Here is a 16,832-nt window from a genome sequence, read left to right as displayed (position 1 = left end):
TTCATTCCTAATTCTAAACCATCTTACATGTACTTCTGCAGGATGGTTTCTACTTTTCACATTTTTGTTTACATATTTTTTTTAAAGATTTATTTATTTATTTATTTGACAGAGATCACAAGTAGGCAGAGAGGCAGGCAGAGAGAGAGGAGGAAGCAGGCTCCCTGCTGAGCAGAGAGCCTGATGCGGGGCTCCATCCCAGGACCCTGGGATCATGACCTGAGCCGAAAGCAGAGGCTTGAACCCACTGAGCCACCCAGGCACCCCTTGTTTACATATTTTTAAACAGAGAGTCATTTCTTTGGGATTCTTGCTACGTCATTTTTTTCACATTTTTTGATATCCACCCAATGAGTTTGTAAGGCATTTTAGGATATCAATCTCTTTGGTTCCTTTTCCCCACTCCTAACCTAGAGCTTTTGATGGTGCTCTGAAAACAAGTAAGTCAATGATTATATGGAAGGAAGGATGGAATGTGTCTTGATAAAATATAGGTTAATTATTAGGCTACCACCTTACTTGAAGTTTTATTTGATTTTATTGAGGAAACTAGGAAGGCATTGGGAACTGATTATGATGGAAATGATTTCTATAGCTATGTAACATCAATGATAATGACAGCATTGATTTGTACCCCCAAACCTGTATGGCAGGTAAATTTAGAATCAAAAGTAGAATTTGATTCCCTGACTCCTGGCTGCATTCTCAAACCTGTAGTATAAGAAGCTTTCCTAGGAGGAACTTTGGGTCTCTGTTCCTTTCTCAGTATGCAGATAGTGTCTGACTCCTGGGGCACCTGGGTGGTTCAGCTAGTTGAGTGTCTGCCTTCTTTTCTGGTTGTGATTTCGGGATCCTGGGACTGAGCCCCATGTTGGGCTCCCTGCTCAGCAGGGAGTCTACTTCTTCTTCTGTTCCTCCTAACCCCTGCTTGTACTCAACTTGCATATGTGCCTCTCAAATAAATAAATAAAACCTTAAAAAAAAAATTACTGACTCCTTCCTTCTGCATCAAAGGCCAAAATCCCGAGCCAGAGTGCACTTGCTTACACAAAGGACCAAGTATTCACAGCAACTAAGTAGCTAATTAGTAATTTCCCAGTACCTGAAAATAAAACATATCTGAAAATAAAAACATATTCCGTAACTACAAGATCTTGATATATTTCAGGGAATATTTAAACACGGAGATGCCAAGACTTCTCAAAAGTCAACTTCTGTCTTTACTGCTGTTGACATTCAACCTGAATTACGGTACTGGTGACTCCTTAAGGTGGCATAGAATGTTCTAGTTTACAAAGTATTCAACCTTGGGTGGCTTCAGGTGTCATCGTCATCGTCATCTTTCTCTGTGGGAAGTGTGGGAGGGGTGGTGGTCAGCTGCCACTTCTCCCCAACCTCACACTCTCACTCTGCTTCAAGCCTGTACTGCATCCCTCCTGCTTCCAGTCTGGGCCCCTTCTTCTCTGTCCATTCTCCTTCCAGATAGCTCCCTCTGACACAGTCTGATGCCATTCCCCTGACCAAAACTCTCCATGGTTCCCATTGCCCCAGGATACAATTCACACTTCTTTAGGTGGTTCCCAAGGTCCTTCAAATCTATGGGTCTTCCTGTGGCTGCTTCCGCTCCCACTATGTTCCAGAAAGCCTGAAATTTCAGGTACTCCTTCCTGCCAGGCCTGTTTCTCTGCTTCGGGATAGCTTCCTGCAAGAGTCCTTTCCTGATTTTCTCTTTTCTCTCTCTGTAAAGGGGCTGTGGGAGTGGTGCCCAGAAACATCTCACCCCCTTCCACTCATTGGTCTTTCAGAGCTATTTTCCAAACCAAAGCTGGAATCTTCCGCCACCTGTCTGGACCAGGGAAAAAGCCTGGACCTGTGGTGCTTCATTCCAGGAGCACCTCCAGCCAACTTCACCATCCAGAAGGAAAACACGACTGTGTCAGAGTCTCAAAATTTCACCAGGATCGCCTCAGCAAGGGACAGTGGGACATACACCTGCAGAGCAAGCGTGGGCAAGGTGGTCAAGAGAAGCAATGAAGTCCAGATAACCGTGTGTGGTGGGTACATGCTCACTGGCTCGGAGAGTCTTGGGATGGAATGGGACAGAGGCAGTTTGTCACCAGCTGCCACCCTCTCCAGGCTGAAGGCAGATCAGACTGAGGCAGGGGAAGAACTTGGGAGAAAGAGAGAGCAGCGAAATCAAGAGACCAAACAAGTGGATATTCCCACTCAGAGTACTAGGAGGAGGCAATACAAGGAAAGCGTAGGCAAAAGTCAAGTTCATGGCTTTATTGTGGCTGCTTGCTAATGATGGGGCTGAGCTGGCAAGATTCTGGCTGCTAGAACAGGCTCCCCCACTCTAAAGGTCAGGGAGGAAACACTCCTTATTCAACAGCAAACTTTAGGATCTAAATTCCTCCTTTTTTATCCATATCCTGGCTGACAAGCAAGCCTAGGTCTTCTGGTGGGCAGAATGTAGGTGCTGGGACCACCTAAAGCCATGCTTCCCAGAGCTGACCGTGCGTGCAAAACCTGGTTAGAAGGCAGGTCGAGTTGGAGCCAGATTCCACATCTCTGACTAGTGCCTGCCCTGGGGATGCTGGGCCCTGGACCGCCCTTGAAGTAGAGGTCTAAGTGAATGTGGAACTCTGGTCAGGCTGTCACAGGCTCTGCTGTGACTCAGTCACTGTCCTTCAGTTTAACCTGTGGCTGTGCTTTATGCAGCCAAGATCTTAGTCTCCACTCAAACAGGGTCATATTTTCTTGTCAACTCTCTCATCATGGAATTCCAAAGGAAATAATGTAAAAGACAATGGCGGACCATTACATTTTATTAGCTTTATAAATAAATGAACTTCTAAATAAGGACCTAGTAGAATTCTTGCTTCTCGAGGCATGCAGTTTACTTTCAAACGAGGCTGAGGCACTGAGGATTTGTTTTCAAATCGAATCTGTTTGGGTACTTGTTATAGTTCTTATGCTTTTCGGGTATCTTTTCTCAACACAACAGCAACATACGGATGTGTGAGCGTACAAACATATAAACATGTATTTAGGAAGATGCAATGTTTTTCTTAAATTGGTGTCACCCTTGGTTTTGTTTATAGCATTCGCTTCTCCTCTCCCTCATCACCCCCACTCCTCCCCTCATCCCCACACACATCACCTGTCCATCTTAAAATAGTCCTGTGAAGGTAGGTGAGACAGGCAAGTAATTATGGTCAAGCCAGAGAAGCAAAGAGCAGAGTCTGGAGAAGGACCCTCTTGGGCTGGATGTTTTGTTTCTGCCTTCAGTGTTGTTCAAGCTGTTTCTCTGTCATTCTAGAAATGCTCTCCATGCCCAGGATTTTTTATGACTCCAGCTCTGAGGTGATAAAAGGACAGACCATCGCAGTCAGTTGCCAATCTGTAAACGGAACTGCGCCTATTTCGTATCACCTTTTAAAAGCAAATACCATTTTGGACAGCCGTGACATGAACTCAAATGAGCCTGCAGTATTCAAAGACGACCCAAGGAAAGATGCAGAATACCAGTGTATTGTGGATAATTGTCATTCCCATACTGAAATGGTCAGCGAAGTTCTGCGGGTCAAGGTCATAGGTAAGTTGCTGTGCTGGGGGAAGAAATCTTGTGGTTTGGGGGCTTTACTTCACATCTTCAAAGGTTTGGGGTTCCCCAGGAGTTGTATGCGCTAGTGGTTGGTACTCGTGCAAAGGCCCTAAACATGCCATGTGGCAAAGCAGGACCAAGGCCCAGTAAGGGCCAGTAAACAGGTGGCTCTTGGCGTGGCCAGTGACATCTCTTGGCAGAACCTTTCAATCGAACTGCTGAAATATCAGAGCAAAGTGTCCCGACGTCAAGAACCACTAAAGTTGTGTTATGGGGCTCCCTTTTTAGAGGAACTGACTGCCGTCTCTGAGAATTGTAGACCAGAGTTCTTCTCTACTGTTGATCCTTGAGGTTGAAGATTCCATCATGTGCAGAACCTGCAGCCATCAGAGCTGCAGACTGTGGTCTCATGGGACTGATACTATCATACTCAGGAGAAATAGACCTTTGTGCTGGGGTGGTTATTTTCCATTGAGCCTCTGACTTGTGCCTCTCAGAAGACCTCGGGACCACCATTGTTTGTATCTCTGAGATATTCCACATCCTTTAGTAAAAAGCTTAATAGGCTTCTCCTTCTTGATAACTGCCTGTCAGTGGGTACCACTGTGGACTTCTTAAGTAGGGTAGAGATTCTTGCTTCTATTAATGTATGGTCCAAAAGGAGCCATATATTTCAAATTAATATCAATATATATAAAAGATCTAATGCTATAGGGCATACAAAAAAAGAAAACATATTCTTTGTTTTCAATGACATAGCAAGAAACACAGAATGTCCTGATTAAATAATGGAGAAATAGTTTAGTATATTTGAATGACAGTGCAAGTAAGCATAGAAAAAAAAAATGCTACTAGGGAACGCATGATTGTCACATGAACTATCCTTACAACAATGGTGATAGGAATTCAGGGCATGAAAGGGATCATCTAGCTTGAATCTGAAGAGCTGGGTTGGGAGCCAGGTCTTGACAATGGGTCAAGAAAGGGCTGGGTCAAGATATGGCCAACCAGTTAAATACATGAGCAAAATATCTCCATGGAACAGTTCAAAAGACTGGGTAGATCAGATGGCTGGAAACAAAAGATTGGGACTGGAAAATCATTAGATATAAACTGAAAATGTGACTGAGCTCAACTGTGAAGGGCATCAACTGCTGGTCTTTAGAGTTGAGAATTTGTCCTGTGTGCAGTAAGAGCCAGAAGAGGAAAGGAGGTCATGAGGAGGCTGGAGCTTGGGGGAGATTAACTGGGGGGCTCTATCTGTTAGAAGTGGAGACTTCAGACCTCATAATACCTTAAGAAGTCAATGCAGAGGCCCATATGAAACTGTTTAAGTTGGTTCAAATTGGGTCAATAGTAGCAGCTAACATTTACTGAACCTTGACCATGTGGGCACCCCAGTGTGAAGTAGTCTAGTAAATTATCCCCATTAATACTTACAATAGCCTTGTAAGACCCATAAAAATACTATCCTTGCTTTATGATGATGCGGCAAAGGCTTAAGATGAACAGCTGATGGGGAGTGGGGCTGGGAATTGGGATCGGGCAGCCTGGCTCCTGAAGCTGGTTTGCCACCACCCCAGTGTGCTTCAGCAGGAGAGAGACTGCCAAATCAGGCTGTACCCTCCAGGACTCTGCCCTTATGGTTGAACTCCACCCTCCCATCTTGGGCCTGGTGCTCCCTTTTGTGGGACTGGCATCTCCATGTCCTGGCCACCCACTGCATGCTCAAGGAGGTGATTCATCTCCAAGTCAGATGTCAGGGGCGTCTGGGTGGCTCAGTCAGTTGAGCATCCGACTCTTGGTTTTGGCTTAGATCATGACCTCAGGGTCGTGAGGTGGAGCCCCACATCTAGCTCTGAGGGGAGTCTGCTTGGTATTCTCTTCCTCTTTCTCTCTGCCCCTCCACCTGCTCTCTTTTTCTCTCTCTCTCTTTCTCAAATGAATGAATGAATGAATGAATAAAAAATAAGTCAGATGCCAGTCTGCTGACCATTCCGTTTTCACACTAATATGAAGATCTACTTGGGAAGACAATTGAGGATCAGAATTTTGGTAATTAAACTTGGAAATGGTATATGGGAGGAAATTGAGTTCTGCTTGGATCGGCTGGGAATGCCAGGTTGGAATGCCAGGGCTTCCTGGTGGAAACACCCAGGTCAAAATCAAGACCTGGAATTCAGGGGACTAATCGGATTAGTCTATCTATTCGAGCTATCTATTTCAGCATTAAATGCTCTATGTTTATGTGTTAAATGCACGAACAGAAGCTATGACATAGGTGAAATCACCAAGAGGAGAACGGAGATGGAAAGCTGAGGACTGAATTTTGCAAAAAGTCCATATTTAACGGGCAAAAGGCAGAAAAACTAGTGAATAAAGAGGGAGTGACAGGTGAGGAGGTTAGAGAATCTGGGCTGGGAGGCATCAGAGAAGCCTCAGAGGAAGCCACACTGGTTCTGGATGGGAAGAGTGGACGGATGCCTATTAAGGACTGGAATTAATCTGCCAAGGACTCAGGGATGGGATAGTCAGGGGATCGGGTGGCCTTTGGCATTTCTTCAAAACTGGAGATGGAGAGCAGCTTCCAAAGCAGAGGGATGGAAGTCAGGGGTAACAAGGTGGGAAATGAGGATGTGAGAGCAGCTGGTTTAGAACATTCATAAAGGAGAAGGTAGAAAAACAAGAATAGCTAAAGATAGTGGGTCAAGGTTACTCATAAGACCTGGAAGTGCCATACATCTTTGGAAGCACAGGGAGGGAAATCATACACACACACACACACACACACACACACACACACACTCACACACTCAACAGGATACAGGGATGAGCTGTAGTGTCAGGCTGAGTGGTCAGTAATACCCGAGGGGCTACGTGAAGGGAGGTGTCTCCAGGAGGCATCGGTTGCTGCCCTTCTGGGCTGAGGGAGGAGGGGAGATGTGAAGGACGTGGGATGAGGGTGGTGAATTGAGTAAAAGGCACACACAGGTAAGTGAAATGATATGATAATTGACTCTCTCTGCTTGATTTATTTCACGCAGCATAATCTCCTCCGGTCCTGTCCATGTTGATACAAAAGTTGGATATTCATCCTTTCTGATGGAGACATAATACTCCATTGTATATACGGACCGTATCTTCTTTATCCATTCATCTGTTGAAGGGCATCTTGGCTCTTTGCACAGTTTGGCAACTGTGGCCATTGCTGGAGCACTGGGTGTGGTGCATAAACGATGAATCTTGGAACACTGAAAAAATTAAATTAAAAAAAAAAAGAAAAAAGGCTTAAATTTAGCATAGACAGAAAAAAAAAAAGGCACACACAGCCCCAGTCTCTGTCACAGTACAGCAAGAGGCTGGCCTTAAGCAGTGCTGTGTTGTGTTCCGTCCCTTGCGCCTCCCCCATTTCTCAGCGCGGTCCCTTTTCCTGCCTTTCAGCCCCGGTGGATGAGGTCAAGCTCTCTATCCTGCTGAAAGAGGATGTGGAGTCTGGGAAGGCCGTCGTGCTTCGGTGCTCTGTGAATGAAGCGTCTGGCCCAATCACCTTCAGGTTTTACAGAGAAAAAGAGACCAGGCCCTTCCACGAAACCACCTTGAATGACACCCAGGCCATTTGGCACAACTCAAAGGCTAGCAAGGAGCATGAAGGACGGTATTACTGCACGGCCTCCAACAGAGCCAACCGTGTTAAAACCAGTCCCCAAAGCAACATACTGACAGTCAGAGGTGAGTCAGGGTTTCAAACAGGGGGACCTAGTGTGGCCTCAAAGGGTGAGGCCAAGGCCTCATCCCTCGTAAGAGGAGGTGGGCCACTGTTTAGCTCATTTCACTGAGGATTAAGAGACCAATGTCCTCTAGGCTCTTTTGTTGCAAATGACAGACACGCATCCAAATTATATAAAAGAGGAATTGGTTATTATAAAAAATTAGAAACTTTTCCCAGGGTCGTAATTCCAAATTCTTGGTCAAGAGATACCAATTGGTCCATCTTGGGTCAAATGTCCACCCATGGACTACCTATGGCCAAGGGGATTGGGTCATGCAGAAGGGACATAGGGGAGCCCACACAAGTGGGTAGAACGTGCTTTCCTAGTGAAGGAGAAGGGCTGAATAGACCTGAAAAAGGAGTCTACTTCAGTCCAGTGGTCCTTCAAGCTGATGCTGTAGCAAACAAACAAAAAACACACAAGAACATTTCTGTGCCAGCTGTGAACGGTGTCTTTCAGAAGTAAGATGCTGGTTACAAGGACTATAAAAATTAGTCTTATTTGTTGCTTGAACCTGGTATTATTTCTTGCTGGCAGAGGAAAAACCTGTGTTTGTGTGTGTGTGTGTGTGTGTATTTTTTTTCTTCGTTTCCAGTCTTTCTTGCCCCATGGATAAAAGGACTTATTGCAGTATTTGTCATTGGAGTGATAATTGCCGTCTTGGTACTTGGGGCCAGATGTTATTTTCTGAAGAAATCCAAGGGTAAGTACAGTTCTTTCATTCCATTCTGGTAGGTTGCTCTGCCCTCTGGGGCCATGGACAGGAGAGGCTTCAGCTTCATGGAAGCCTGCTGCTCTGCCCCACTGGGAACCAAGGAGATATAGCTGAGAACAATTGCTTTTCTCTTTGTGGTATCACCTTGATAACCAAAGATTTTGGCTTTGGTGGGCAAAAAGCTTTTATTGCCCTTTGGATTCAGTTAGGCACAAATGAAAGCAACTGCTTTCCTAGTTGGACAACCCAGAAAAGATGCATCGGAGCAGCAGGTGGGGGGGAGGTTGTAGCTACATGTGGTCAGAAGATATTGTTTCATGGGGTTGGCCACACCTAGTCCTGCAGCTGGCAGAGGGCTACGGACACCTGCCCTGCCTAGCTCCCCATCCACTGAATGCCTCCCAGTTGATCTGCCATTTGTGCCATGATTTCTACCCTGTGCTTGAGGTTAACCACACATGGAAAGGAAGCCAGGATCACCCAGACACTCAGGAATCAGTCAGCTAGCATGAACTTAAGGAAAAGGGCACAGCCCCAGTAAATTCTGCATAAATTTTTGTGGAGTACAGCAGTTTCTTTTGGAGCTCCAGCGCTGCTGCCTGGGATGGATGGGGACAGATGGGATGAGGCGGGGCCCCGGGCTTTTTCTAGAACAAGAAAGCTGCAACCCTTCTGGGAAGACAGGCTCCAGAACCAGCCCCTTGCTAAGGTCTCAGGCCAGCTTGGAATTAAGAGCGTAAGGACTGATGTAGCCTTTACTTCTTGAAATCAACTTGAATTGAAGAAAGAGTTGCCTGTTTATCCTTAGCTGGTTCCTTGACTTCATCTCCATCCCATGCCACTAAAGAAACTCACTCCTGGCTAAAACAGTCAAAATGTCCATATTTCTGGAGGAAATAATGTGAAATCTCTAGGTTTAAGACCAAAAGAAGACCTATTTTGTTTATTTGTTTGTTTGTTTTTTTCTTCTTTTTTTTTGAAGCAGAATATATTTGGCTTTCTTTTCTCTTTTTATGGGTATTCAATCTTCAAGGAAGTCAAATATGGTGGAGATGAGTGTTCCTATCTGGTACAAACATGGATACTTTATACTAACTTTGGATTTTCTCTTTCTCTTTCAAAGCCAAGCAGACACCAGTGGAGATGTCCAGGTGAGTGTGTGTATTTCGGAGGGAGGTGGCTGCTCTGTAGACATGCATCAATTATAGGAAAATTCTGGTCATCAGAGGGTTTTCAGTGTCTCTTGGAAAATCCAGAAAAATAAGGGTCTCAGGTGTGAGTAGCATAGGGAAGTGTGAGTGTGCACACGTGCTTGTGTCTTTGGCTCCATGGACGATTGCCAGCTATCCTTCTATGGGAAAGAGTGGCTTTATTCTGAGGTCATGTCCGTCCTATACTTACTGTCCCTTGTGAGGTCCCTTTTTCCTTATGAAATTATACTGGTAATAGATGGAATTTTTAAAATTTGCATACTTGGCAAAATAGAGTTGGCCTTTAAAAAAAAAGGTGGTGATATTTTTACTGTTCTTGAAATCCAAAATCCGAAGGTATGGAAAGGATAGTTCTGTTCTGGAGAAAAACAGTAGCATAGGATGAAGAATTCAGAGGGATAGGATTCATCTTGGCCCTGACACTTTTTTTTTTTTTAACAAATGCCAAATACTGAATTTATAAAAAAGCTTCACGTATTATATATAAATTAAAAGACATTACACAGATTCCCAAGCAAACTATTAAAAGGTGTCATTTTCATTTCTAGTTTGAGGCTGATATTGACATGTATGAGAAATCGTGTGAGAGCAAATAATACTCTTGATCAATAATAATGAAATCATACAAACTACTTAAGCCAAAATATTTTATATTTATAGTAACTATAATGTACAATAATATTCAATTTGGCAGAAATTTATCTGAAATGATTTCTATACATACAAGAATATATTCCTAACAGGTAATTGATATGTAAGTGAAAGTAACAAGGATATATGTGTGTATGTATTTGATTAATACAGGATAATTTTGGTATGTCAAATATTTATGAGACGATAGACTGTTTAATGAATGGAATAATAGAATAATCAAGCAATTCTGGAAATAAATGAAGACCGTCCAAAGGAGGTCAAGAAAACGTTACTTCTTCAGAGCTTGCTACAGTAAGGGAGGGCCCTCACACTTATTTTAACAGCAAAGAGTTTTTATCAAACTTCTGGAAAAATGGTTAGTTTTCCACAGGAGAGAGTCAAGTTTTCCTCACTTCAGAAAACTGGTTTTCTCATGATCTTTCCTTGATTGTTTTCGTAATTTGAAGTTAGAGCCAATGTTAGAGCCAAAAAAAGTCATATTCTTTCTTTCCTTTTGAAATTTCATTTTAAGGCCAGCAGCTCCCCTTCTGAACTCCAGCAATGAGAAGATGTTGTCAGATCCCAATACTGAAGCCAACAGACATTACGGTAGAGTCATGGTTTCTTGCTAAGTGTTTTCCCCTGCTGGCTGCACACTCCCTTACCCCTTTTAGAAGCAGAATCTGTAGGTGACAGAGTTCAAGTTGGAAGGGAGGCCCTGTCCTCAAGCAGGGGCACTTCATCTAACCAGTTGTGGAAGGGCGAGCTGATAAGCAAAACAAAAACTTGGGAAGAAAGGCAGAAAGAACATTTTACCCTAATCTCACCACCTCCTAAACCTGCCAGGGAACGAAAGATGGAGAATGATTACAAGGCTGCGGATACCCATCCTGGGTTATCGTCTAAAACGTTGAACATGGCCCAGGTATAATCATTATCCTTTTGTTAGAGAGAGCTCAAGAGAGAGAGCATGTTATCCACTAAAGTCATCAGTAAAAGATCTCAGGTGGAATTATTTATCCCAAGCAGGAGACAGTTTCCTTTCAGCTTTTACCACAACTGCTTTCAATAGGTTTCTGTAGTGGAGGCATTTAAAAGAAAAAAGTGGTACAAGCCAAGAGTACCTGATAAGGCTTGGGGCAAGCTTGGAAGCCACTCAGTAGGGTGGGGAGCCAAGCCCTAGAGTTCTTAATCCCATCCGGTCTCTGAGAAAACTCCCAGCAGGGCGGATAATACTATCCCATGCAATTAGTCCTGTCCCAGACCAGGTTGGGGGCAGTTTTCTTTATCAGCAGGACTGGGACGAGAATGCTGATGTTCTTTTCTAATTGTGCAAGTGTTCCGCAAAATGAGAATTTTAGGATACTCCTCTTGCAGGGCATACTTGAGAAATATATTTTAAGAATTGAGCAATTCTTATAATTACCAAATCATCCACCTTTAAAAAGTGAATAAAATAGCGCCTGGCTGACTCAGTCAGCAGAGCGTGAGACTCAGTCTCAGGGTGGTGAGTTCAAGCCCCACACAGGGCATGGAGCCTACTTAAAAAAAAATAAACACATAAGCAAACAAACAATAAATAAATAATAAACAGATAGAACCTGGGAATTCCTAACGTCCATCAAATAAAACAGGAACTAAAGAAAACACACAGTGGGGTATAATCCTTACTAAAAAGTAAATAAAACATTTGTAATAACAAAAGTAATGGACCAATAAAGAAAACAGAGCAAATATATCATGTAAGAAACTGCATTCAGAAAAATTTGGTGACTGTTTAGCAAAAAGTGAGCATTACAGAAGAAGTATCTTTTTGTGGTATGGGGGGTTCTTTTGGTTATTTGTATTATAGGTAAATACATAGTTTAAATTGAATGCTAATATAGACTTACATTAAAATAAGATAAAACATGGAGCACATTGGGAGTTGGAGAGGAGAAGTGAGTTGGGGGAAATCAGAGGGGGAGATGAACCATGAGAGACTGTGGACTCTGAGAAACAAACTGAGGGTTTTGAAGGGGAGAAGGGTAGAGGGATGGGTGAGCCTGGTGGTGGGTATTAAGGAGGGCATGTATTGCATGAGCACTGGGTGTGGTATATAAACAATGAATCTTGGAACACTGAAAAAAAGTAAATTAAGGGGCGCCTGGGTGGCTCAGTGGGTTAAGCCTCTGCCTTTGGCTCAGGTCATGATCTCAGGGTCCTGGGATCGAGCCCCACATCGGGCTCTCTGCTCAGCCGGGAGCCTGCTTCCTCCTCTCTCTCTGCCTGCTTCTCTGCCTACTTGTGATCTCTGTCTGTCAAACAAATAAATAAAATCTTAAAAAAAAAAAGGTAAATTAAATTTAAAAAAATGGTATTTCCCCCCACATTTCCAAAATGCAAGAAATACTCTAATTATATTGTCTCTTTGTGGATTGTTTCACCTTATAAAGTATTTTAGTAATCATTGTAAGCAATTAACTTAAAAGCATAATGGAAAAGTCATGTGTTCTTCAGAAGTATTTATGTTATTTATAATCCATACAATTATTTTTAATAAAGAACAACTTGGTGGGGAAAAAAAAAAAGTTAAGAAGTTCTTTTTGCCCACTGAGGGGGCAGCCTGGAGGTACTACCATTTCTTTAAACCACGTTCTCCTGCATCCAGCTCTCTGGTTGGAGATGGTTAGTTTGCTAGCGTTCTTCATGTTTCTGGTTACAGGCCTTCCCCTTTAGAATTAAGCTTCATTTCCAATGAGCTTGCTCAAAGTGAACAATTCTGAATTTTGAACAATTCATAAGCAGAAGTATCCCTCCCGTGGAATGATGGGCATCGCTGGTGTTAGAAACTGACCACTTGGGGGTTGGATGGGGCTATAGGGGGGCCAGGAGGGAATCCAGAATCTTCTACACAGCTGGTGGCCCACTACACCAAAGAGATTAGACTTGACTCTGTGTGTTAGTGGCACCCAGTTTTTTTACAAGTTATATAGGAAACTAGGATTTCCATTGCCACTCATCCTCTTTGTTATTTTTCAACTAGGTTACAATGAAGATGTTGGAAACCATGCAATGAAACCAATAAATGAAAATAAAGGTAATTATCAAATTACATTTTTGGCTTTTTTTTAATTAGAAGCATTTATAGAAAAAAAAAAAAAACAACCCTAGGAAAGAACTAAAACTGTTAAGACCTGGGGATATTGTACCCTCCCCCTCACCCCCCAGGGACCCTGTCCCTGGCTGCTGTATAAAATGGAGGCGGCTGGTCACTTGCTCCAAAGATGCTATCTCGTGTCCTTACTGGAAAGTAAACTAGGGGCCCCTGGGTGGCTCAGTGGGTTGAGCATCTGACTCTTAGTTTCAGCTCAGGTTACGATCTCAGGGTTGGGTGACTGAGCCCCACGTCAGGCTCCGTGCTCAACATGGAGCCTGGTCGAGATCCTTTCTCCCTCTTCCTCTGCCCCTCCCCCCAACTCGCTCTCTCTCTCTCTTTCTCTCTCTCAAGTAAATTTAAAAATCTCTTAAAAAAAAAAAAAAAGACAGTAACCTAAATTCCAGGAGGAAAGAGCTGGGTTATACATAACAGGGAACTGTGTACCGGGCACCATAGAAGGATCGCTCTTCTCTTGGATAGTAGAGGTGGGGTGTTTTCTATAATAGCATTGGGGTAAATCATCAGGTTGTACACCTTACACTTACACAAGGTTTCATGTCTTTTATGCCTCAGTAAGGCTGGAAGGAAAGTATTAAGGGTCTGGGATGGGGAGAGGCACACGGGATACTTCAGGGGTAATAAAAATGTTCTTTTTCTTGAAAAGGGTGAAGGGTACACTGTTATTTATTATTATTATTTGTGTTTTATACGTAACTTACAAGTATTTTCTGATACTTAAGTATTTAATAAAAATAAAACACACTATAAAAAATATAAAATATCACTGCTGCTAATGTTTAAAGACAACGAACAATAGATTCCTTGCTGCAGCTTTAAAGCTCAGAAATGGGGCTAACTCATTTTGCCAAAGTCGCTTCCCCTCCGGGGTCCTCTCACAAGAACTAAGGATCTAAAACAGTGAGCACCGGTGTCCTCGACCACTCATCAGTTTCTGGTGCTGGTGAGAAAGACTGACTCTGAGGCTTCAAAAATAAAACAATAATGTGACTTTGAGCTAAAGACCAACCATTTTGCCAGATTTCACCCTAGCGGCCCGACTGCTCTCATCAACTTGTTTTTCGATGCCTACGGCGTATGCTCTCGGAGCATTTTTAGGATGGGGAAACCTGTTCCCCGTTTCCTAAGATTCTTTCCTTCTTGGAGATCGTTTTCTATGCCTGTGGCTCTGGAATAAGCTCCCAGAGTTAACTGCTGTGGCTGAACCTGAGCGTTTAACAATCCTTCCCCTGTAGGAACAAGGGGGACCTGGGCAGGAGGGTCCCCCCACGTCCTGGGGAGGGCGGGACTCATCAGGGTCTTCCCCAGTCTGAGGTGTCCCTCTCACTTGGAATGAATGGCCTTTAGCCTGTGTCTAGCTTCATCCTCAAAATAGCGACTTCTGCAGTCATTTGAGTGGAAATCTGTAACGCGGGGAGAGCCCCCCCCCCCCGAGGAGGTTTTGTCTAACTGGAGGTGCTGTGGTTCTTTTGAGCAGAGCCTCTGACCTTGGATGTAGAATACACAGAAGTGGAAGTGATCTCGCCTGAGTCTTACCAAGGTAAGCACCATTACTGGGGTGACCCCCCCCACACTTTGTTCTCTGCTGGGCTGTAGACACCAGGGGAAGGTGTGCTGTGACCCAAGGACAAAGGTCCCTTCAGTCAGTCAGACCTGCTGGGCATGCCTACGGCGGGAGCAGGGACGCCTGCCTAGGCTTTTGAGGCATTAAGTTTAATTCTTATTTATCTCTCTATTAATAAGGAGTAGGTTTTCCTGAGCAACTACTAAGTGCTAAGAAATGTGTTTGTTGAGAGACTTTTCGAGGGCCTCACTGGCGGGTGTTTGGGCTTTCTTCCAGAGCTACATTCCTTGCCCGCACCTAGCATCTTCCTTAAAGAGCTGCTTGCACACGGACCCTGGGGAAATGAAACACGTATTTGAAGGTGGTGAGGGCTTGGCTCTTTAGAGGGACTCTTGGGGAAGTGCTTCTGAAAGCAGAGTCCCCTTCTGTGTGAACAGTGGCACGAGCCTCCCACTTCAGGTTTTGCTTTTCTGTGTGCAGTTCTCTCGGGGGCAGCTGGCCCGGGGGTCCCTGGCTCTGTGGCTCCGTTGGGGACACAGATGCAGAGCGGGCTGCTCCACAGCGAACGCCAGAACGTCAGTTGCCGTTGCTTTTTGCCGCCCCCGCCAAAAAAACGACACATCTCCTCCTGGCTTTCCTTCACCCTAACCACCCAGAGCCTTCTTGACCTGCTGGGAGGCTCTTTAAGGCTATAGCCACACATTCCCCCCCTCCACTGAGGCCCAGGGCTGCTGCTGGGTCCACTCCACCTGGCAAGCTGAGGGCCCTTTTCCAGACCGGCCGTGCATAGCATTAGCCAGAGTCCCAGGACAATGGCATCCCTTTGTCCTCTCTGGCTCCATGAATCAGGAGGAGTTTGGGCTTCCTTCCTGCTTCCTTGCTTAGGTCCTGGGCACCACGTCAGCGGGTGGTGTGTGCACAGAACCTTCAGGTGAGGCTGTCCCCTATGGCTCCTGGGCTGTGTGCCGCCCAGTGGGGCACTGTTCCCACAGTCCGCCATCAGAATGGCCCCTAGGGTTGATGCTGCCCCGTCTGCATGATCATGCTGGGCATCCCACTTGTGAGACTGGACTGGACCTGGGAATGGTGGGGGCCGTGGCAGGCCTGGAGTTCCCTTCCTCTTTATTTCATTGTAAAGAGGTTCACTTGTTAACAAAGTAAGGTCCTTGATGGGCCAGCCCCTGTGCAAGCAGCAAAGATACATATATGGCCCGTCTTCCCGCCCCACATGGGGGTAGAGCCTGTGAGGGAGCCAGGAAAACACGGAAACGAAGAATATATAGACAGCGTCATGTGATGGTTAGTGCTCGGAAGGAAAGGGAGCAATGAGACGGCTGAAAGGTGGGTTTGGGGGCTGGCGTTGAAGCTGGGGCCTGCAGGGCACAAAGAAGGTGGCCCCAATAAGAGGAGAGAGGGTTGGGAGGACCCAGGAAATGGGCAGGACAGCGTGCGGTGGCCCAGAGCTTGGCTCATCTGAAGATCTGGAAGGAGGCAGAGGTTGGTGTGTTGTCCCGGGCCAGAGGGGATGAGGGCGGAGCCAAAGTGCCAGCAGTGGGTAGATTGGAGATAGATTTCAGAGACATGCCACCGTGGATGACATTTTATGGCAAGGATCGGGGAGACCAAATCACTACAGGTCTGGATGGATGGTCCCGATATCTGAGATTGGGAGGAACAGGTCCGGTTAGGTTAAGCATGAGATGCCAAAGAGGAGACAGCACGGGGGGCTGGTGCTCAGAACAGAGTCTGGGTCAGCTGTGGCTAAAGGGGCTGTAGGGGGCTCCCTTCCAGCCTTCTCTGGTCCTCCCAGAGCCGCTACAGATGTCCCTTTGTCACTGTGCATCATGGGCTCGGTTCTGGCAGTAACACCTTCCTTCCTCTAAAGGGGAATTCCGGCCGGGAAGAGAAGGGGAAGTGTAAAAAGAGGACAGGGCTGCCCCAAGATTTTGCATATGTGTAGAAAAACCCTGCTGTCCCCAACCCTCCAAACTCCATGGGGTGCTCAAGCTGACAGGGATTGCCCCGGGCTCTGGCCTTGAGGTTCTCATGCTCCTCCCAGAGGGCCAGGTCCTGTCCTCGCCTCTGCTGCCCGCTGGGCCAGGACGAGGTGGGATTATGAGCACTGGGCCTGATGCCTCAGAGGGTTTGGACTGAAGGCAGCTGATAGAGAAAGGA

The 16,832-nt window shown here is 45.3% G+C and overlaps 1 protein-coding gene across 2 annotated transcripts in view; it reads left to right on the top strand.

Moving 5' to 3' along the window:
- Window positions 1-16,832, top strand: part of PECAM1 (platelet and endothelial cell adhesion molecule 1) — a 57,203-nt gene that overhangs the window by 21,896 nt on the left and 18,475 nt on the right. For both annotated transcript variants that reach the window (XM_080825730.1, XM_080825729.1), the window contains 8 exons: window positions 1,806-2,054; window positions 3,323-3,598; window positions 7,049-7,336; window positions 7,973-8,080; window positions 9,216-9,243; window positions 10,469-10,545; window positions 12,962-13,015; window positions 14,571-14,633. In XM_080825730.1, coding sequence (XP_080681856.1) covers window positions 1,806-2,054; window positions 3,323-3,598; window positions 7,049-7,336; window positions 7,973-8,080; window positions 9,216-9,243; window positions 10,469-10,545; window positions 12,962-13,015; window positions 14,571-14,633 — 1,143 coding nt within the window. The remainder of the gene's footprint in view (window positions 1-1,805; window positions 2,055-3,322; window positions 3,599-7,048; window positions 7,337-7,972; window positions 8,081-9,215; window positions 9,244-10,468; window positions 10,546-12,961; window positions 13,016-14,570; window positions 14,634-16,832) is intronic.

This window comes from Martes martes (genome assembly GCF_963455335.1).
Source record: "Martes martes genome assembly, chromosome: 16".
NCBI classification, from domain to species: Eukaryota; Metazoa; Chordata; class Mammalia; order Carnivora; family Mustelidae; genus Martes; species Martes martes.
This window is presented reverse-complemented; position numbering and strand designations above follow the sequence as displayed.